The sequence below is a fragment of the Megalobrama amblycephala genome, linkage group LG20 (genome assembly GCF_018812025.1).
Source record: "Megalobrama amblycephala isolate DHTTF-2021 linkage group LG20, ASM1881202v1, whole genome shotgun sequence".
Taxonomy (NCBI): Eukaryota; Metazoa; Chordata; class Actinopteri; order Cypriniformes; family Xenocyprididae; genus Megalobrama; species Megalobrama amblycephala.
Window position 1 is genome coordinate 15,976,613 of NC_063063.1, and position 22,152 is coordinate 15,998,764.

At 38.0% G+C, this 22,152-nt stretch overlaps 1 protein-coding gene and 1 pseudogene across 6 annotated transcripts in view; one reads left to right on the top strand and one right to left on the bottom strand.

Moving 5' to 3' along the window:
- Nucleotides 1-22,152, bottom strand: part of mpp7a (MAGUK p55 scaffold protein 7a) — a 141,656-nt gene that overhangs the window by 70,067 nt on the left and 49,437 nt on the right. For 4 of the 6 annotated variants that reach the window (XM_048171689.1, XM_048171692.1, XM_048171691.1 and 1 more), the window contains 4 exons: nucleotides 21,109-21,227; nucleotides 8,046-8,123; nucleotides 1,168-1,179; nucleotides 550-630 (listed from right to left, as the gene is read on the bottom strand). In XM_048171689.1, coding sequence (XP_048027646.1) covers nucleotides 550-630; nucleotides 1,168-1,179; nucleotides 8,046-8,123; nucleotides 21,109-21,227 — 290 coding nt within the window. Of the gene's footprint in view, nucleotides 1-549; nucleotides 631-1,167; nucleotides 1,180-8,045; nucleotides 8,124-21,108; nucleotides 21,228-21,340; nucleotides 21,633-22,152 lie in introns of those variants that run through there. The other 2 variants (XM_048171694.1, XM_048171693.1) reach the window with 2 other exon arrangements.
- LOC125256061 lies at nucleotides 18,314-18,430 on the top strand (annotated as a pseudogene).

Here is a 22,152-nt window from a genome sequence, read left to right on the forward strand (position 1 = left end):
AAAATCAGTTTTGCCATCATAGGAATAAATGACATTTTATAATTATTTTAAATTGTAATAATATTTCACAAAATTCCTGTTTTATTGTATTTTTGATCAAATAAATGCAGCCTTGGCAAGCACAAGAGACTTCTTTCAATAACCTTTATATCTTACACAATCAGTCAAATTTTTTGGCAAACAAATAATTTTCATAATCTTAAAATTATTTCAATCTTAAGGGAAAAGTTAAATGAAATAAGAATGTATAGTTAAATGGGAGGGAAAAAAAGAAACTGTGGCATCATTTCCTTATAAAAAAAAGTAATTTGCTAAACTTTTAATTATTTATTTTATAATAATATTTATTATGGATTTAATTTTGAAAAAAAAAAAAAAAAAAAAAAAGAATATATACAGTATAATTCCCAAACTTCATTTGTGTAATTCCATATTCTTTTTTATTTTTTTTTATAAATTTAATAAAGCATTAGTAGATGTGTTCAACCTTTACAGTGTTCTATCTGAAGGCATATGTGCTAACAATAATGTGTTTATTAACTCTCTTACCTTTACATGTGGTTTGGACAGTAGCTTGACAAGCTCTCTGATCTCATTACTTGCACTTCTTCCCTGAAGCTCCTCCGTCAACTGAAGAAAAAGATGAGAGAGATAGTGTGAAAGAAACAGAAACCAGAGAGCAAGAGAACATGAGCATCTATAACATCCATGAACACATGCATTGGTCATACAGACATGAACACATACATTATGAATAATTGGAGTATAAATGTCTCCCTTGTGGCAGGTAGCAGGTGGAGAGTGTGTGTGTATGTTTAAGAGATTGAGAGATTTATAGCAGCACAGATGCAGACTAAATGAGGCACAGAGACACGTTGCCGTTTCTCTAAGCGAGGAGAAAGACAGAGAGAGATGGGCTTGTTCCCCAGATCCATTTGAAGTGTTACTCCTGGGCCACAACCTTATTACTGACCTCACTCACTCTGTGTGTGTGTGTGTGTGTGTGTCTGCTGAAATGCTGTAATCAGTGTTTAAAGAATCACTCTTTTGGGATGTCAGTAGACTTTTCCAGTAACCAGCCAAATGGGAGGTGATGTTCAGTTGAGTAATGGTGACAGTGACCCTTAGTGACACACACAAACTCCGTCGTGTACAATAGATACATACCAATAACTGCAGCTAATGTTGTGGCAAGCAGAGGTCACATATGGAGGAAAAACAGCACAGAACATGGATCAGTCTTTCATGACCATATTTTTGCACATGTACTGCACACTCTAAAAAGTAATTCAGGTGACCTGTTATCACAAAGTTAAAAATTCTAATTTAGTTATTTAATTAAACCTATTAAGTTGCAGACATTTTTTTTAGTTCAGCCAACATACTAATATTAATCATTACATTAACTTAATATTGTGTGATTTTAAACTCAAATTTCTGCTTAATTGATTTTTTTCTTCAAAATTAAGTTGTAGTAACTTAATGAAATTGTCTTGATAACTTTGTAAATTAAGTAGTGGATTTCTAGTTCCCATCATGCTTTGCAGAGGACTGGATAAGTATGGAGGACCACAAGTGTCTTGGAAATAGAAATAAAGCATTTCATTAATTAATAACTAATTGTACAATAGGCATGAATAAATTTGTTTACAAGTTAATTAATCTATAAATAGACTAAATAGCAAAGTAATTCATTACTTGATATTTTATTGGGCAACAAAAATCAATTATAAAAATAATTTATAAATGAACTTATGTACATAACTGCAACAAAGTTCAAGTTCAGGTACAAGGTAAAACAGTGCAAATTAGCTATTGTGGCATGAACAAGCTCTCTGAAAATAACTAGTAAATAACTTTAATAATCGAATCATACAGTATGTAGCATATTCATCCTTTTACATTCAAGCTACATGTTCATTCCAGCATATTTAGAACATGTGGTGGGACGCTATTTTTCTTTTACAATGTAATTTTAAAATACTTGTGGTGTGGTGACTAAATACACTAAAACAAAGTCCTCACTTCTTGGGCTCACTGGGATATTTTTAAACACTTCTTTGTTTGGTAACTAGGATTCCATTGTTGTATTGATTAAAGTCCATAATGAATGAAGTTGAGTTGAATTACGTTTATTTGTCTTGAAAAATACTACAATAATTGAAATAAACAGATGTAAAAAAATAAAATAAAAAAAATAACTGTTGAAAATAAGCTACTTTAAACTACAAAGCAATTTTAAACTGTAAAATATAGATGTAAGCGGCAATCGTTGGGGTCCATGGGCCCAATTGAAACGTAACTTATGATGTGGTTCTAACAGAAAAGTCAATCATAAATCTCCACTGAAATTTAGGGTTTAATGAAATGGGTAACAGCAACACACAGGTGTCCAAAAGGGCAACTGGCTTTCAAAAGAAATTACTCCGTTACTGATATATTAAACATTCTTTTTTTGTATGATCTATAAAATGGTAGTTAAACAATTAAAATTGTTTAACTGTAATTGTTTAAAACTGTTTAACTGTAAACAATTTTCAATTGTTTACAGTTAACCCTTTCGAGCGTGAGTTTAAAATATTCTAACTGTCCCCCCAGAGTGAGTTTTTTTAAGGCGACCGTTATTTTAGAACGTTTGCCTTTAATGTTTCCATAGCGACGCGTCATGCGTGTCACGAGCACTGAACGCAGCCACAATAACACTGTATGACAGATGGATCGCTATTATTTTGTTTTTCCTTGTTTATTTAAAATATTCACAAACTTGCTTACCATGTCATCAACTATCTGATATTCCGATCCTCAAATATGTGTAAGTGAGTGCGTTTTGTCGTTTAAAAACCTTTATAAATTATCTTTATCATGATCTATAACGCGAGATGGGCGCCGCCATCTTAGTTTGCGCTGCAGTTCACAGAGTCCTGTCAGTCGGATTTACAGCAGGTGAATTCATCAGTTTCTCCCGAAATATATGCAAGTAAGTGGCTGGTGAACTGGAAGAATAATAGAGTAAACTTTGTAGTTACTTATGTGTGTCTGATATGAATAAATGTTGGAAAATTGTATTTGAATGGATTGTTATTGCTCCTTCCACTGATGTCTGACATCAGTGTGTATTTTATAAACTCTAAATATATTGTTTTAATAGTGCTTATGCATATTGAAACCTTAAAAGAAATGTTATGTGGCTGAAAACACTGCATAGTTGTGATATATGACAAGAGCTGCGCGCGTCCGTCTCGCAGCCAGAGCGCGAAAACACAGTTTGAATCTGGCAGTTATGTGACGTCGCTGAACGTTCGAAATCCCATATGTGGGACCGTACGCCCAGAGGGCACAGAAATAAAAATCCCATATGTGGGACCGTACGCCCAGAGGGCACAGAAATAAAAATCCCATATGTGGGACCGTACCGCTCAAAGGGTTAAAAACTGTAAACAATTTTCCTCCTTTGAATGTTTTTTTTTTTTTTTTGCCAAACGGCAACTGAATGATCCGACTTGTCATAGATTCCTCAACCGCATTAGGTTGCATTAAGTGCTATATAGATGAGCAAATTAATTTGCTTATTTCCTGGCGCGTGACATTAACACCTGACGCCATTATTTTAGCGTCGCACAGGGTTTAGAGAACAGTATTTCAATGCTTAAAACAGAGATAAAATACACACAAATTTTGACTATCTTTCGATAGTTATATGCACGGGCCTCACCATGGTGATGGGTTGCAAAGATGCCGCATTTAATGTTAACTGATCACCGGGTAGGCGATCTACACATCTGTACCTGACATGCCAGGTGATAGCCAATCAAAGAGTAGGGCTGCACGATATATCGCATGAGATTGTCATGCGCATTTAGTCAGTAAAGCCGGTTCCCTGATTACCGCTAAATCGCCATCACCTGCTTTCAAATGGAGCTGCATTTAATAGACAGAACCGTAGATCACTGAAAAGCCACGCAATATCGCGTTCATATCGCAGATGAATCGCCTTCGATAATGAACGCGATATTGCGTGGTTTTCAGTGATCTACGGCTCTGTCTATTAAATGCCGCTCCATTTGAAAGCAGGTGATGGCGATTTAGCGGTAATCAGGGAACCGGCTTTACTGATGAAATGCGCGTGACAATCTCATGCGATATATCGTGCAGCCCTATCAGAGAGCTTGTTACATCCATCCCACCATAGCTAATTTTCACTGTTTTACCTCGTTTTACCAGTGCAAGTGTCACGGAAAGTCTAAAAGGAGAAGCTAAAGACTAAGAAAATCGAATAGCTAATAGAAAAAGGAAAAACAGTGAGGAAATGGACATGCAAATAGGTAATGGAATGCCTGATTAAAACCTATATTCATAATTCAGTTTGTGAATCCAATTACTTGTTTCTCTTTTTAAACAGCTTTTTCAAATATAATTTGAAATTCTGCTGTTTCTTTATGAATGAACATTTTTAAATGATGTACTTGAGTGTTTTATGTTGATTTTGCAACTTTTTTTTTAATCATTTATCAATGGATTAATATTTCCATTTATAAATTATTTCTATAATTACTACTTTTATTGCCCATTAAAATATCAATTAAGTAATTACTTTGCAATTTAGTTTAATTATTTATAGATTGATTTTTTTGCAAAATTGCCATAACGGAGAGTGAGGGTCAAATCAGGACAGAATATACCACCGCTACATTACGAAGCGTAAATGTAGCTTTGGCATATTCCATCACTGTAATTTTGCTTTTTATACAAATAAAAACCATTTAATTCAGTTGGATAATGGTCGCTTTAATCACATCCAGCTCATCCAACATGATCTGCAGACTCCTACATAGTGCAACAGGAATCAGAGTTCACTGATCACGTGACAAGAGTAAGTCACGAGATGACTGACAAGACCATGGCGAAGGATTCGTTACACAACAGAGCCCAAGCGTCTGACAATGTCTTACCTTGTAGAATGTGCGCTCAGCAACGCCACTCTACATTCACAAAGTACACTTAAGGCCCTGATATACATATGGCAAAGTTGTTTTTCGTTCTTTGTTTAGGGGTAAAACGAAGTTCGAAATACATGAGCAGCGATATACTGTCGTTCGATGTTATCGAACACCTGACACCACCCACACTACTGAGAGTGATGTTAGAAGAATATGTAAATATGTGCTGTGCACTTTCCTCTCAGTAACAAAACAAACACAACAAAAACAGCATTTTTTATAGAAAACATAAGAAAAGCATGTGGGTGTGTTAGCACGAGCTCTGCAAATTAGAATTCCAGTAAAGTCACATCATTTATTTATATGCCATTTTATTCAATCGACTGCTTAAAAACAAGCAGATTTACAGTATCAAACATGAAAAACAGTGTCAGTGCCTCTTCATCAGAAGCACAACTTCATTTTGTACTATCATTTTGTACTAAAGTGGCTATCTTCCTTTAACAAACTCAACAGATGAAATGAGTCAGAGAAGAGTTCCACGTGGAAGAAGGTGGAGCCTCAGCACACACCTCCTATTACGTTATTGTCACGGACCAAATGGTAGTACAAAGGTGTTTTGCAGTTGGAGCAAACTTTTCCTGCGAGTTCGCTTTGGCAAGCCATTTCAATCTCCCTATAAGAAAACGAAAAACTTTTTGGCCTGATTTTGTTTGAAATGTCACATTATTTCATTCTTTGATTTAGTTTGAAGTATATCGGGGCCTTTAGGCTATAGGCTGTGTAGCTGTAATGATTTCTTAGCTCTGTATCATAGTTGAAGAAAACATTGCTCTCTATTTGCACTTTGAATTTTGAGAGAGTACTTTGATTGTGGTTGCACTTATTGTTTGCATTTAATAAGAATAAGAGAAAACTGTTAATTTTTATTTATACTGTTTTTATTTCTATGATCAATTTGTAGAAAAAAGGAGTTTTCATATGAAATCATATAGGAGAGAAGCCAGTCAGTTTGAGGCAAAACCTTTTACAGTGCTTGAAAATTGTCGTCTTTTACTACATATTATAATTCGTACTCAGAAAGTAGAACTGAAATGACATTCATTACAAGATGATTAGTTATTTCAAATGCACCTGCAGACTATTTTTCTAGTCATGTATTTTGTCATTGAGGATTTCTTAAAAATACCGTGTAAAAATCTTGTCTTGTTCTCGTGAACTCAATCTTGTGAGCTACCAGTCTCATCACACCCCTAGTGGTTAATCAACCTAGAAACGTCATCTCTTTCAAAACAGCTTCGTGATCTTTAATAATGTGGCCCAAAAAAATAAATTGCTGACTAATATTCATTGCAAATCAGTGAGAATGTCACGCTGACCTTTTGTCTTAAATCAAAAGAAATCATTTAGGATCTGCAAATTTAGTTTCAGACAGCAAAAATCACAGTACATCTGGCTTGTGCCATCTGTAAAATATATATGCCTGGCAATAGAATGATCATCTAAAATAACTCTACAAGCGGTTTCTATTAATCAATCAGGGATATCGTTTTGCTGCTCTGGTGTAATCTGACATAGTTGTTATGCATTTGTCTGACTGACGTCTCCAGAACAGACTTCTGCATCTGAGAGGTATGAGTGGAGTGGAGTATCATCCAGCAGGCTCTGGATCGCTCCATTTTTCCACAGTCTAATGGAAGACACCCGGGACACAATGAGGACTGTAATCTGGCAATTGTTTTGACTCAGACTGAGAACTGCTTGTGGAAGTAACTCTCTTTACTGCCAACCTGTGGCGAGAATAAAAACTGCACACCTGCTGCTTAACTTCATAGGATATACTGCCGTTCAGAAGAATGTGTGTATTTCATCTCTGCTAAATCTTTTTGTGGAAATGTGTGCGCGCATGAGAGGAGCTTGCCTGCTGTGTCAGTGCTAGACAGCATCTCAGGCCAGGCGGAGGTTAAAATGGCATTTTATGCTACACTATAAATTAAAGCTCCATTAGCGAAACTTAACACTCGAATGAGTGGCGGCGGCAAACCCACTACAGCGTTCAAAACAGCAGCATGCCGTATATTCCTCACAGTAACGGATGAAAACGATACGTCTGAAAAAACACAGGAGGGGGCTCCGAGTAATTTGGTTGCTTTGGCTGTTCGACCCTTTGATGGACCGCATCCGCACACACATGCAGATATCGGGTTATCCTTGTGTGGGACCTTTAGGGACACCAAAGGAAAGTGTAAATCTGTGGGGTGCGGATCTGAGCTACAGGTTGAGAAAGTTCCGTAACGGAAGTCAAGATTTATGGAAACACGAGAGGACTTGTTGCCGCCGCCCACTGAGACATGAGCGAGCAGGAAACAGACTCATTAGCTCTTCTTGGATCAGTAGAGAAAGCAGATTAGTGCACAAAACAACACTTTGTTTGAAAAGGTGCGTCATCTTTTAATGCAAAAATGCACTTCTGAATAGTCTGGATATTCAAAGTATTTTTGGCCATCTTAACATCAGTGCTGACCTGAGGTGCTCTTCTCTAAATTGCCTTTGTGTTCTTTCCTTCTATCTTTCCTCTCTGAGATCATATCCAGAGTAAACTCCTCCAAGTTGACATAGGTTTGCGTGTGTGTGTGTTTGTGTGTGTGTCTATGTGGCCATGTTGATATAGTAGTCAGTTTACATTATGCAAGCCGTTGAGAGTTTAAATGTTGAGTGTTTTATAATACTGATGACTAATGTCTTATACAGACACACACACACACACACACACACACACACACACACACACACACACACACACACACACACACACACACACACACACACACACAATACTCCATGCCTCATCTCGCACTCTCATCTGCAGCCCATCTACTTGTGTTCTCTGCCCCAGACATCCATCCATCTTTTCTCTTTCCTTTAATGACAAGTTCCTCCTGGAGTCCGTCTTAAGCTAGACATGCTGAGAGACGTCTGTGTATGTGTTTTCACAGGCACACATTGAGCATGTGTGTGCACGTTTACCCATGCAGAAGTGTGTAAAGTTTATGAGCATAAAAGTGTTTTGGTTTTTTAACAGGAAGTGTGTGCATGTGGTTCACTCACGTTTTGAGCCAGTGAGCCGGCGCTGTCCAGTACTGGAGTCGGTGCACGGTCTTCATAACACTGTAACTTCTCATGGATCTAATAGGCAGAGGAAGAGAAACAGGAAACAGAGCGATCACTTAAAGTCAATGTAGAATCTAAACTGACCCCGTTTACTTTCCTAATGATCCTGGACTTATTGAGAACTATTTATCTTTGGAAAACAACCAAATGTAATTTTTAATGTAATCTTTAAACAAATTTGGACAAATTGCTTTTTTCTTTGAAATTACTTACCTTTCATATCACTAAAGCCACATGGCTATTCGATAGTTTACCAATAGTCAAATTAAGGACGCAATGGCAAATTCTGACCAATACTAGTACACCAATAATTATTTTCATGTTATGGCCAAAAACTAATAAATCTGTAATAAATCATTTTACCTAAATAAATAAAAAATAAAACAACAAAAACTAAAATCAGTTTAAATGCTACAAGTAAACTTAGGCAGCATAACATTATAATGTACTGCATGAAAATTTGGAAATTTGTAATTAAATTGTCTTACTCTCATCTTTTTTCATGTTTTTAAAGATAAAGTAATCTAAAATACATGCAGTATGATAGAACGACAGAAAGAATAGATAGAGCAACAGAATGATAGATAGAACGACAGAACGATAGAAAGACAGAACGACAGATAGAACAAAAATGGACAGAATGGCAGAATAGATAGAACGACATAACAATAGATTGACAGAACGATAGATTGACAGAACGATAGAACGAAAGAATGGACAGAATGGCAGAATAGATAGAATGACAGAATGATAGATAGAATGACAAAACGATAGATAGAACAAAAGAATGGACAGAATGGCAGAATAGATAGAATGACAGAATGATAGATAGAATGACAGTATGATAGATAGAACAACAGAATAACCAGAATGAAAGAACAACAGACAGAATGAAAGAACAATAGATAGAACGACAGAATAGATAGAATGAAAGAATAGACAGAATGACAGAACAATAGAAAGAATGACAGATAGAACAACAGAACGATAGACAGAACGACAGATTGATCAATCGATCGATAGATATTCCTATTGCATAAAAACAAGCCCCACCCAACATTGTTTCTTTCTCTCTGATATCTTGTTTCTCTGAAATACAAATCAGATGGAAGTAAAACAGACTTTAAACAAAAATCCATTTTGATGGTTAACATGCAAATTAAAAAGTAGAATTTGTGGTAGAATTTTTAAAAAAAGGCTGTCTTCTGACATGTTTTTAACAGCTGTGTGTTGAAATATCTGTTCAACCATTTCATTCTTGCTGAAATTGTGTTACCAGGACAACATCATGGTAAAGAGCCATGCAGAAGCTACCAGCACGTTCAGACTGGAATTTGTCCTGTGAAATATTATGTAACAGCACACAGCAGTGAATGAGAAATTCACCCGCTACCAAGGGGACTAAATATTTATCAAGAGAAGACAAACGGCTCCGCCACCGGGCTAGTTGTCATAGCGAAGCGGAGAGGGAAGGGAACGCTATGAGCCTGGATCGACCAGAGCAGAGAGAGCCAAAGATACCATTTCTCTGGATCTGCTTCTCCAGAGCCGCTTGTGATGTGGTGAAGCTTGGCCGTGTAAGATCCGTAGTCAGGGCCCGTGACGGACAAACTGTGCTTTCTGAGTCACTCCGTTTGCAACCCTCAAAATGTACTGAACTCCAAGCGGGGTCACCGTCTGTTACTACAGCAGCGGTGTAGAAGCGGAATCTCTCGCGCACCGGCAAACACACTTGCAGGCAAAGAAAAGAGACATAAATATTTCTTATCCACTCAGACACACACAGACTCATACACACTCAGTGGAGGAGGAATGGAATGTGGGATCCGGTGAAGGATGGAACGTAACTGTCCGGTCCCTGCGCATTCCAGGGAGCGACATCTGTTTAGGCCGTCTGAGCCGTGGCGGAGCGGTTTTGCTCTGTACAGTTTAGATTCCATCAGAGGCTGAGTGAGATTCAATGCCTTTATTTACAGCTCGGGCCGTTCTCCAGATACCTGCCTGTCCACACAGGAGCGCCAGAGAGCAGACATTTAAAATCCATTACAGAGCCCTTACACTGATCATAGCTCACGTTCCACAGAAAAGAGAGAGCAGGAAATGAGAGCAATGAATCAGAGTAATACCATCAAGCGTTAGTGCACCATTATTCCACTACATCACAGAGGCCTTGCAGACCGACAAACAATCGCTTCATTTTTCGGACTCGAAATTTGCATAGTAGGACAGAGAACAATGTGAACTGGTCACAGCTGTAAAGCTCGTTGATGAGTCGATTAGTGAGGTAGACTTGTTTATATAGTTTTATATAGTTGAAGCCTTCTATCATGTACTTATTTATTTATTTATACTTAATGTAATTTGATGTATACAGTATTGCACTGTATGACACGATCACAAGTTTCTGGTCCTTTTTTATTGTCCTTTTCAGACACCTGGTAGAACTGCCAGACTGATGAATGTAATGAAGCAATTTTAGCTGCACATAGAAAAATTGGAGCTTGGCAAAGGACCTCAAGCAAGGAATAAAACTCTGGTTGCTAGAAGCCAGTTTTAAATAGTTCAGCTTTTAAAAACGCATAAAGACCCTTGCAAATGGTAACATTCGGTCTGTTTCTCAACAAAATAATGTGTCTTATGTGAACGCCCCCTAAAAACATGACATACAGGTTTTCCTTCTACTAGTCATCATAAAATTATGCAGTTTTTTCTCATCTCATAATTGACACTTTAGTAATGAGTATTAAAATATGAATAAACAAAGCAATGCTTCGATAAACACTATGTTTTGCGGTCAGGGTTCAGATCACATGCTACAATGGAGCACTGTCTAAATCCTCTTGGACCAGACGTTGAATACCCACAGGCCCTTGACAAAACACGAGCGGAGAACATAAGCAGGTGAGAGAAACGGCAGCCAGTCTGGCCTCTGGGTCCTCCAAGAGCATTCTGCAGCCAAACAAACACAGCTTTAAACACAATTACACTGAACGCTGACAGATACGGAGGAGAGGAAACTTGATGTGGAATTCAAGGAATATGACAACGCAGGGAGAAAAAGGTGAAGGAAGAGAGAGTTGCGTATAGAAAGCATCCGAGATAAAAGCTCAGTTTCAAAACCTAAGGAGCTATTTTGCTAGGTACTAGTACTAGGCATCATGTGTGACTGATTTGGAACAACGAATATACCTTTTAAAGGTTGGGGGGTTGGTAAGATTTTTTTAATATTTATTAAAAAAAAAATCTCTTATGCTTACCCAGGCTGCATTTTTTCCCTCAAAAATAACTGTTCTGTTTTATAATAACATAACATAAATCCTTCCTGAATAAAATTATAAAATGATAAATAAATAATCTTACTGACCCCAAAAGTTACAGTAGTGTATATAAGGAACTCCTCAATGCATCATACAAATAGTTCAAATTATTTTACGACAATAAATTAAGATTTTAAATTAACATTTGCCTCGCTTTGTCCGCCATTGTGTTTGTTTTTTTCCCCCCTGAGCTCACTGCAGTGCAATCTGGGATTGCTTTCTCTGCAAAGGAACCCCAAAATTAGGGGCTGCGTCCAAAAACTGGAAAATGCTGACTTCAGAGGACACATTTCAAGGTAGGAAGACATCAAGGCACGTCCGAATTCAATGTTAGCTCCACTTCCTGTTTCCTGAGATACCTTCATCTTATCGATTTTTGAATGTACCCTTTGATATCCCATAATCCTGTGCTTTCCATTCTGTGACAGTTGAGCTAGAAAAATAAAGATGGCATCCGAAAGTTGCATTTGCTGGCCAGTCTGTGAGTAAATGTACATGTTTGACCAACATTTTCTACTTTTGATGTCATTTCTAGTGAGAAATTACTACTGTAGTAATGAAATATTTGTTTAGTTCTCACCAAAGCTCGTGCTATATTGCTGTAGATCATTAAACTTACGCTGCCTCAGAAGTCTGTCCGAAATCCGTTTCATGAGATGCCTTCATGCACAAACGCTGCCTTACAAGTCATTGCTTGATAAGGCAGCAAGTCAGCTACCTAAGTTTTCGAACGCATCCAAGGCCTCATGGTAAGCAGCATAAAGCCCAAAGTATACATTCCGCACACTGTCCGTGGCACGTAATTTTCGTCATCAGGAGGGTTCACGCCCATCTGCACACCCAGTCCGTGTGCAGCCCAATTTTTGTGACCGCGTGGGCGGTGTGTATACAACAGCGCATGTGCGAGTGACTCGAGTACTTGAAAACAAAGTCCACTAGATCAAACATGTACCAAACTGAGCATGAGATGAAGCGGAACATGGAAAATTAAGTATACCTGGGCTTTAATTAAAATGCTTAACTTTTAGGTAGCATGATGCCTATTATGCCTGCGTAGATATACATTCACATATATAAAATGAACAGGAATTAAGGAAAACACATTTGATGGAAAACACAAACATCATGCAGGCATATGGGACTGAGAGACTGAGTGTATGGCAATGGTATGCATTAACAGTGTAGTATTTCTGCTTTGGGCTACTGCTAACATCCATAACGTTGAAATGATTTTGACCTCTTCTCTTCCGCTTGTCTCACAGTGACCAGAGCAGCAGGATCGAGTAACCCCTGATGGTCCAAGGCCTGCGCGGCCCAGAACAGCACCGGCGGCCCTACTGCACCTCATCACCTCACGCTCAAACTGATCGCAGACCTTCTGAGAGCAAGCAGGAAAGGCCTGCAGACAGATGGGCTTGACTGTGAGATGCCTGTCAGAGAGGGATGTTTACACAAACCCCACCGTACAAGACGGGTGCAACACACACCTATTAAACTCATCTTTTTGAAGACATTTTTATTTTCTGACTACATCAAGCAGAGTGCAGCGGATACACTGGTAAATGTTCTGGGTAAAAGGTCCATGTCAGAACTTCAACTTAAATAACAAACATTTAAACCAGCATATCCATTCCAGAAATGAAGAGCAAAAATCTTTGCAGTGCATTCCTCATTTCTAATATCCATTTTCACAACTCATAAAGCAGAAGGAATGGCACCAATTTACTGCATGTGTGGCACTTGAAATACGCCAATTCAGATTTATGGCAGCTACAGTATTGTGTGAACAGTGAGATCATCCAAAAATGGCAAACAGAGCCCATGCTTTCCCTACGAAAGATGTTAAAAAAAGGTGCCCATCTTGTAAAGGCAGAATATGATCTTGTATGAGCTTGTATGAGACATACTCCACTATTCCTTAGATGAGGCCTTACCCCTGTTTGAGTCTGTAACCAAGCATTAGTGCTCTAATTGTTGCGAGTATAATGTAATACGTCAGTGACTTTATGGATTAAACATATACTGCATAATATATGTCTGCATTCCATCCCAAGCACATTCAGTTTCCCTGACAAACGCACATGTGTGCACACATAAAAAATACACACGCTCACTCAAGCGTATGTGTGCATATGTGAACAGAGATATGCATTTGTTGACTCTGGAGAACGCAGAGTCCAGACACTGAATGCAGAAGGCTTGTATTACTTTGGGAATTTATTTTGGATGCAGAATACGGATTATAAAGAATCGGAATCAGACACCAGCTGCTCTTTAAGAGACTTCACAAACATTAATATGGTGGCTCGGTGTTAAGTAGGAAAATGTATAGCCGTAACTGCCAGCGGCGGGGACTCCAACAAATACATTTTCAGCGTCTCACATTCAACAGAAGGGCAGACGTCTCCATCTGTGCTATAAACTGACATGTAGATAAGTGTGAGATTTGAACTTCCTGACTGAATGGAAAGCTTTAATATAGTGAGTTTGGAAGTGATTTTATGACTGGTTTTGCCAAGTTGATAAACTGAAATTTACCATACCTACTGTTCTCAGGTAGCCCTTTTCCAATTGTGAAGATGTGAACCTTCTGACCCAGTTCTTGGATGTGATACTGTCTGCGATGTTGAATTGGTTGACTTACAAATGCAATATGTAAGGTGTGTGTTGATTTACAGATGGTGAGGTGTACAATTGTTTATTTTATTTTGTTTGGTTTTGTTTATTTGATTAAAAAAAAAAAAAGGAAATTTTTGAACATGAAATGCTACAATTTAAAATGTCTCAATTTTATTTATTTATTTTTTTTTTTTACAAAAAGTAATTTAATTCTGTGATGGCAAAGCAGCATTACTTCAGTCTCGAGGTCTACATTTCCATGGCTCTCGATGAGATTTCTTGCAGCACATGATTAAATTTCCAAATGAAAGACGGTAACAGTCGGTAACTCTGGTGTACTTCGGATGGGAGCGGGCGGTATAAAAATAGCCCAACCACTTCCGACATCCTCTGACAACGGCATATCCACGCTTAATCTTGAAGTGAGCTAGACTGCAGTGGTGGCATTCACCCGGTTCCTTGCCCTGAGCAACCTGGCAAGAAATGTTTTTTGCATCCCGGCCACAAGTGCACCTTCAGAGTAAACATTCAGCCATTGTGGTTGGATGGTTGGAACAATTTTCATTTTTGGGTGAACTATCCCTATGTCCACAAGACCGTAGGGTATCCCATTTGTCAATGTAGGTTTCAGAAAGGTGCCTCGTAAGCGCCTCCTTTACGGCTGATACGCACCCTCGATGTGCACTTGGGCTCCGCAGCAGACTTTTACCCGAAAGCAGCATTACGTCAAGAAAGTGTGGACTTGGAGAAAGATTGCGAGTGCTTAGGATTCCATTTGGGACAGGGCCTTCATTTGCACTTACGGACTTGTGGACTTACAGTGAGTGTCCATTGGCATGGAGCGAGTGGAGCAGAGGGAGCATTTTCAACATATTCCTATGCAGTGTGAATTGGGGGATTTTCAGGCAGACCAGAAATACAAACAAACAAACAAAAAAAAAATGTTGAGAGCATCATAAGATTGGGCAGTTCGCGACATTATGCAAATATCAATATTAATAAAAAAATTTAAAAAAACACGTCTGACAGCCAATCGTTGTTTAAGGTGACATTTGGGAAAGGGCCTAAAAGTTTGCCAAGAAGTATTTCTTACTAAAGCAAGGCAGTACTTGACTCTGGTAAGCGTATACATAGCAGACTGGTGGGAGTGGCCTTGGATGTCAACATGCCCAGTGCATTATGGGCGATTAAATTTTTCTTACCTATTTGGCAACAGCCTTTTTTCTCTAGTCAGGTAGCACTGATTTCAATTTTTTTCCTGCCTTTCTACTAGGGATGCACCGATATGATTTTTGGGGGCCGATACTGATACCGATTTTAACAAACAATTATTGTCCGATAGCGATATTTGTCACTTCCTCTCTTATTTGACATTTTGTCATCAAAATAGATAGTATTTTGATCATGTTTTAAATAAGCAAAGTTCAAAAACACCTGCATTAAAATATACTAGCTGGTTTTTTGCTGCATCATCAAATATTTTTTAATGAACATCGATTGGATCCATTTAACATTCAGCAGGCCTACATAAAGACAACAGAACAAAGATATATATGAAATAAACAGTGCTTTTTAGGTAGGTTTAAAAGTTATGGACAGAAAAACTAAACAAACGTAAAATAACTGCATATTCTTAACTGTAAAAATTAAATACATATTAATCCTTTATTGCAACAGACTATTGTAATTATTAAAATGTATAAAAAAACAAATTAGAAGATTTTTTTTTTCTAAGTTTAAATATGTATGAGATCTGCACTATCCTTTACTAAGGCGGGACTCTTATTTTGATGGGTGTTCTAGTCTACGGATTGACAAGGAGAACATGCAGTTCTTCAGAGTTATTTTGCAGATTTAAAGTTATGCCGAAAAGGCATAATATCTGTATGTATTTATTTACTGTTAGTTCTAATAAGTGTTTTATGTAATTCACTGTACATTGATGATAATGCAATGGAGAGAGAGAGTTTAATGAGCACTTCTTGTGCTCTGTAATGTTTAGCTTTTGTGGCGATTTGTTTGGAGTGAAAACAGATGCAATAAACTTAAAACATTATTCAGATGGGGTCCGCTACACTTATGAAAGTTACAAAAGTTCTTTAGTCAAAAATAGCGTGCAATCTTTTGTTATTTGATTAACTTTAAAGTGCAGACAACAGCACTAGGATTATGCAACAAACATTATACAGCTCAGTGCCTTCACACAGTTAATTTATAAACCAGCGGTTTGTTATATTGCCGTTTTTCCTGCTAGAGCTGATATGCCGATGGTTGTAAATTGAGCAAAAATTGGCCGATAAATATCGGTGCATCCCTACTTTCTACTGTATAGGCAGCCTAGTTTTAGTGAAAGCCCATTTTGCCAGTAGTGAGGTACCTCTTTTAAGTTACTTTATGTAGTCACACACTGACTTTAAAGAGGACCTATTATGCCCTTTTTTAAGAGATGTAAAATAAGTCTCTGATGTCCCCAGAGTGTGTATGTGAAGTTTTAGCTCAAAATACCCCCCAGAGAATTTTTTATAACATGTTAAACTTGCCACTTTTTGGGGTTGAGCAAAAATGCAAATGAACTGCTGCTCATGGCCTAAGAGGGCAGAGCTTCAAGAGCTGATGCTCCAAGCTCTGGTGACAGGACAATCTCACACACTAATAATCTCAGAAACTCTGTAGCTGTGTTTAGTTCGAATCGGAGTCTGAAAATGATGCCTACAGAGCCAGAGAATATGTGCTGCATGGAGACAGAACAGGTATAGTTTAGTGTAACTGCATTTATATCTTATGTTGTCATCTTGCTTTTATCCACTATTAGTACGAGCCTGTTGTAGTGAACCCATCCGAATGATGGCCAAATCTTTACTGATGAGTTTATGAAGTTTATTGTACATCACACAAAAAAAATGACGCGTACGTTTACGTTATCACTCCAGAAAATAACCATTAGAGCTGAATAAAACACAGTACAAGAAGTGCGCATTAAAGTCTTTTATCTATAAACTCTCCCTCGCAATATCATTAACATGCACAGTGAATTACAAAAACACTCGTTACAAAAGGAAACAAATATATACAGACCTACCTTATGCCTTTTGGGGGTGCATAATAAACTGGTAAACTTTACATCCGTACAACAACTCAGATGGACTCTAATAAAGTGCGCGCGCTCTCTCTCTGCCATCACCAGTATTGCTTGGAGAGGATCACAAACAGTTTGTACTGATCCATCCTTGAGTAATATCTTTAATCACGGTGTCCTCAGTGACTCAGATGACTATATGAGGCTCCATATAGTCTATGGAGAACAGAACATTTGTAATGTTTTTTTGGTACAGACATTGTATATCTGTAGCTGAATACAGCGAGTACATAGAAATGGTGGACTCTGTACTTCTCACTCAGGGGTGTGTCTATGCTAACAGGGCAGATCATCACCAGTCACGGGTGGGGTTTCCCTACTCTTACATAGGAGTATGGGTAAATATCAAACTGTGTTCTGAGTGATTGAAAATGATAAATGGGGATTATAAAAAAAAGTATTGGGTGGATTTTTACCATGATAGGCTGGTTGTTTACGCACACACTGTGGACACGCATCTGTGTTCAAACACCTTAAAAAGTGAATTTTACATAATAGGTCCCCTTTAATGTAACAAACAGAAGTCATTTAAATATGAAGTGGATACAATTTCTAGCATATAGTGAGTTCAACTTTTAAATCAAATATGTAATGCTAAAATTAATTGGTGACACTGTACATTTTATTTTAGTAAAAGAGCTGTTAAAGAAGGCCATATATGGAGATGGTTTGGGCATGTTTTATGCAAATTACAAACCTCAGGCACACGGTTCATTTAGAACACCCCGCATTAACATTAGATCAAGGTTAAAAACAAATTAATGAGCATACATGCCTGTTGTAAATTAGCCATAATTTAAAATGCAAAACAATCCACACAATTATTAGTAAATGAGAACTGCTATCCTACTCCCTTGCCACTGATGTTACTGGATCCTAGCTAAACTTTTTCCAAGTCCCAAACTGCCTTTTCCATGGTGAAAATGCATGAAACAAGGCCAGATTGGCCCTGGAGGGCTGAATACATGAGTCTGCATTTAATCTGTTTTCATCTTGTAATAACGCTTACAGAAATGCACAGAGGTGAAAACCGCAGCCATTAGCAGCTGATCTGACAGCTGTGTCAAGCTTATGACCCAAAGATTTGATGTTGGGTATAATTGGAGGAAAAAAAAAAATAATCCAATCTTCATGCCAGCAGCCATATCACCCTGTAGCCCAAGACTGGTTGCCCACTGAAGCTAAGCAGGGCTGAGCCTGGTTAGTACTTGGATGGGAGACCTCCTGGGAAAACCAGGTAGCTGCTGGAAGAGGTGTTAGTGAGGCCAGCAGGGGGTGCTCACCCTGTGATCTGTGTGGGTCCTAACACCCCAGTATGACAGGGACACTGTTCTGTAACAAGCACCATCCTTCGGATGAGACGTTAAACCGAGGTCCTGACTCTCTGTGGTCATTAAAAATCCCATGGCACTTCTCGTAAAGAGTAGGGGTGTAACCCCGGTGTCCTGGCCAAATTCCCTTCATAGGCCCTTACCAATCACGGCCTCCTAATAATCCCCATCCACTGAATTGGCTCTTTCAATTTCTCTTCTCTCCACCTACAGCTGGTGTGTGGTGAGCGCACTGGCGCCGTTGTACTGTGGCTGCTGTCACATCATCCAAGTGGATGCTGCACACTGGTGGTAGATGAGGAGAGACTCCTGATATGATTGTAAAGCGCTGTGGGTGTACAGTTGTACATAGGAAAGCGCTATATAAATGCCTCATTCATGAGATACAAAAAATTATAAAAATTATTTAAAAAAAAAAAAAAAAATCGGATCAAACTTTTTAGGATAGAGAGTCTCTATCCTCTATCCTATACCCTAATGCCAAGTTTACACTACAGGATTTTAAGCCTGATTTGCAAGTTAACAAGCTTGCCAACAGGTCGGGCTGTGATGGGGGGGGAAAATCATGCAAAATCATGAACTACTCAACGACGCATCAAAGAGGCTCGCTGACGTGTCGCCGACACCTCACTGACGCCAGAAAAATATCTAGCATGCTAAATATCTGGAGCTGTCGGCCGACTCGATATCCTGTGGCGTCATGTGTCGCGACACAACAGCCAATGAAATATACACTGATGTCTATGGAAGCAGCAATCCATTCAAATAGCCTATAATTTGCCAATGTTTATTCACATCAAATACACATTGTGTAAGTAACTATAAAGCTCACACTATTCTTCTCCCAGTTCACCAGCCACATGCAATTCACTATAAATCCGACTGACATGACTCTCTGAACTAAAGCGCAGACAAACAAGACGGCGCCCATCTCGCGTTATAGATTAAGATCAAGATTATGTTGTAGGTTTTTAAATGACAAAACACTCACCTGCAAATATATGAGAATCGGAAAATCAGATAGTTGATGACATGGTGAGAAAAGTGATGCATCTGTCATACAGTGTGGCCGTGGTGTGTCACGTGACAATCATGACACGTCGTCATGGAAACAATAAAGGAAACATTCTAATGGTGGCCTGGGAGGTCAGCCAGAATATTTTAAACTTGTGTGAAAGGGTTCATTTGATTTTAATTAGATTTAATTCAAAATGTAATCAAATTTCTTCCCAATGCCCATTTTCAAATAAAGTCGTTGGGTGACAGAGTTGTTGTCAGCTCGTGTATTGTGTAACCCCCTGTTGCGGATCATTTACGTAGTGTCACGTAGTGTGAACACCACAACGACTTCAAGACTCCCAAAGAATATACACTGAACTACTTACTTGAAGCCTTTATGTATAATGCGTTATAAAGGTATTCATCATGCACATTGTAATGCATTTTATTGTTTTAGAAATAATTGTAACCAAAGTTAAAATGCATTGTATATTTGTACATTCCTTGTTACATCTGAAATTGGTTGTTTGTCATGTGTTTTAATGTATTATACTTTATAAAAGTGTATATTATAACTGTGGTTACGAGTATTCATGAGATAAAACAATGCATTATAAGGTGCATTACAAGGCATAGTTAAATGCATTAAAATACTTTTATTAGTACATTATATATAAAGGCTTTAAGTGTTACTGAACAACTTACTTCCCACAAAAAAAAAAAAAAAATGTAAAAAGTAAAGTTTCCAAATTATCCTTCTCTTTCTTTAATTTTCCCTTTTATCACACACAGACATACTGAACCTAGGTGGAAATTACAGGTTGTGTCCGATTTCCTGTAAGGCTCTCTGGAGTGGCACCTTGGCAGAGCAACAGAGTGCAGTGGGACATGTGTGAAACCCTGCTTTAATTGCATGGAGAAAAGAGAACAGAGGTCTTTGGCTTAGACTGTGGTCTGCTGTCCTGCCTGTCAGACCTCTTCTGCCTCTGTGGGTAGACTGTTATATAGAGGACTTCTGGTGCACAGGCCAGCTCAGTCTACAGTGTGTACAACGGGACCAATATGGCCAGTGAACTATGTATTAAGTACGAGGACAAGTATCTGAGAATCAGTGACAGCAGTGATTGACCATGAAAAGAATGAAGGGAAGAAAAATCAAAGCAATTCCAGGTAAAACAAGTGAAAGCTGATAAGTACAGGCACAACACAACCTGATTAAACTGATTTCCCAAAAGTAGCATGTGAAAACTTGTGTAAATCCACACTCAAAAAGACAAGCCGGAGAGTAAATGTAAATAAGAGAAAGAAGAAATTAAATTACAAACACAGTTAAAACTGGCCTTAACCACAGATTTAGATTTAGGAACAAAAACGACAACAGGGCATACAGCCTATATCCGATTTCAAGTCTGAAATGGTTCACATTCAATAATCACTGATTTAACTTTTTCTGGATGTGCCTTTAGATCACCACTTATACAACCAATTATACAAAAAACACTATCCTTAAAATTACAATCATGCAATGATTTAGTGACCTAATGTGTTATGTCAAGACTTCGAGTAGTTTATGTCTAGCATTTCTCACACACACTCACCTTGACCAATGAATGTAGACTCCTCTCCCCGAACATAGCGTGCAGAAAGGAGCGGTCATCTGCACTCTCAACATGAGGCTGCAGCTGAGACGGCAATACAGACAACAGCTCATACAGACCTGCAGAGGAAATACAGGAAACATTACACACTGAGACACACACACTCCCAATACCCAAAGAGAAAATATAGACTGATATAAACAAGACCCAGAAAATCTGCATTAACAGTCACCTGAACCATGTCAGATCGGTTATGAGCATTATTCTTCAGTGAAAACCTCTGAGATGTTGTGGTGTAGTATAGCCGTCACACATCAGTACACCAAGAGTAAAAAAGTGAAAACATTATGGTTTAATTTAGCATGCTCAATGGGTCAAACTGAGGGTAAAAAAAAAGGTCCTCTCCCAGGCTGCACCTCACTTCCTCCCTTTGTCTGGATATTTCCTGTTTTTCTAGGAATCACAACTGGAACTGTGAATCAAATCCCTAAAGTTTCATTAGGATGCCTGTGATGTTTAAACAAAATAAACACACCAACCAGGTCTTTATAACTCGCTTATGCACGAGAAAATACAGAAGAGGAAGGTAGATATGACAACTACTATTATTAAGAAGGTAAATGATCCAAAAATGAAAACTGTCATCATTTACTCACCTCCATGTCAATCCAAACCTGCATGACTAAATTTTTCTTCTGTGGAACACAAAAAGATATTTTGTAAAATGTTGGTAATAAAAATGGTTTCCATTGAAAGGACAAATAAATACTAAGCAATTTATTTTATTCTCTGCAGAGGAAAGAAAGTCATGAAGAAAGTCACAGGTTTGGAAATGACATGAGTAAATGACAGATTCAGAATATTAATTGTTGCTGCTGTCAGATTCATACATCACTTGAGCTGAAAGTGCAAGGTGACCAGAAAGTCTTTTAAAATAAATTACAAAATCTTAAATTACAATCAAAAAATAAATAAATAAAATGTAACTAACTACACTGATGATATTTAAAGTTATTGAACTGCTTTATTTTTATTAACTAATGT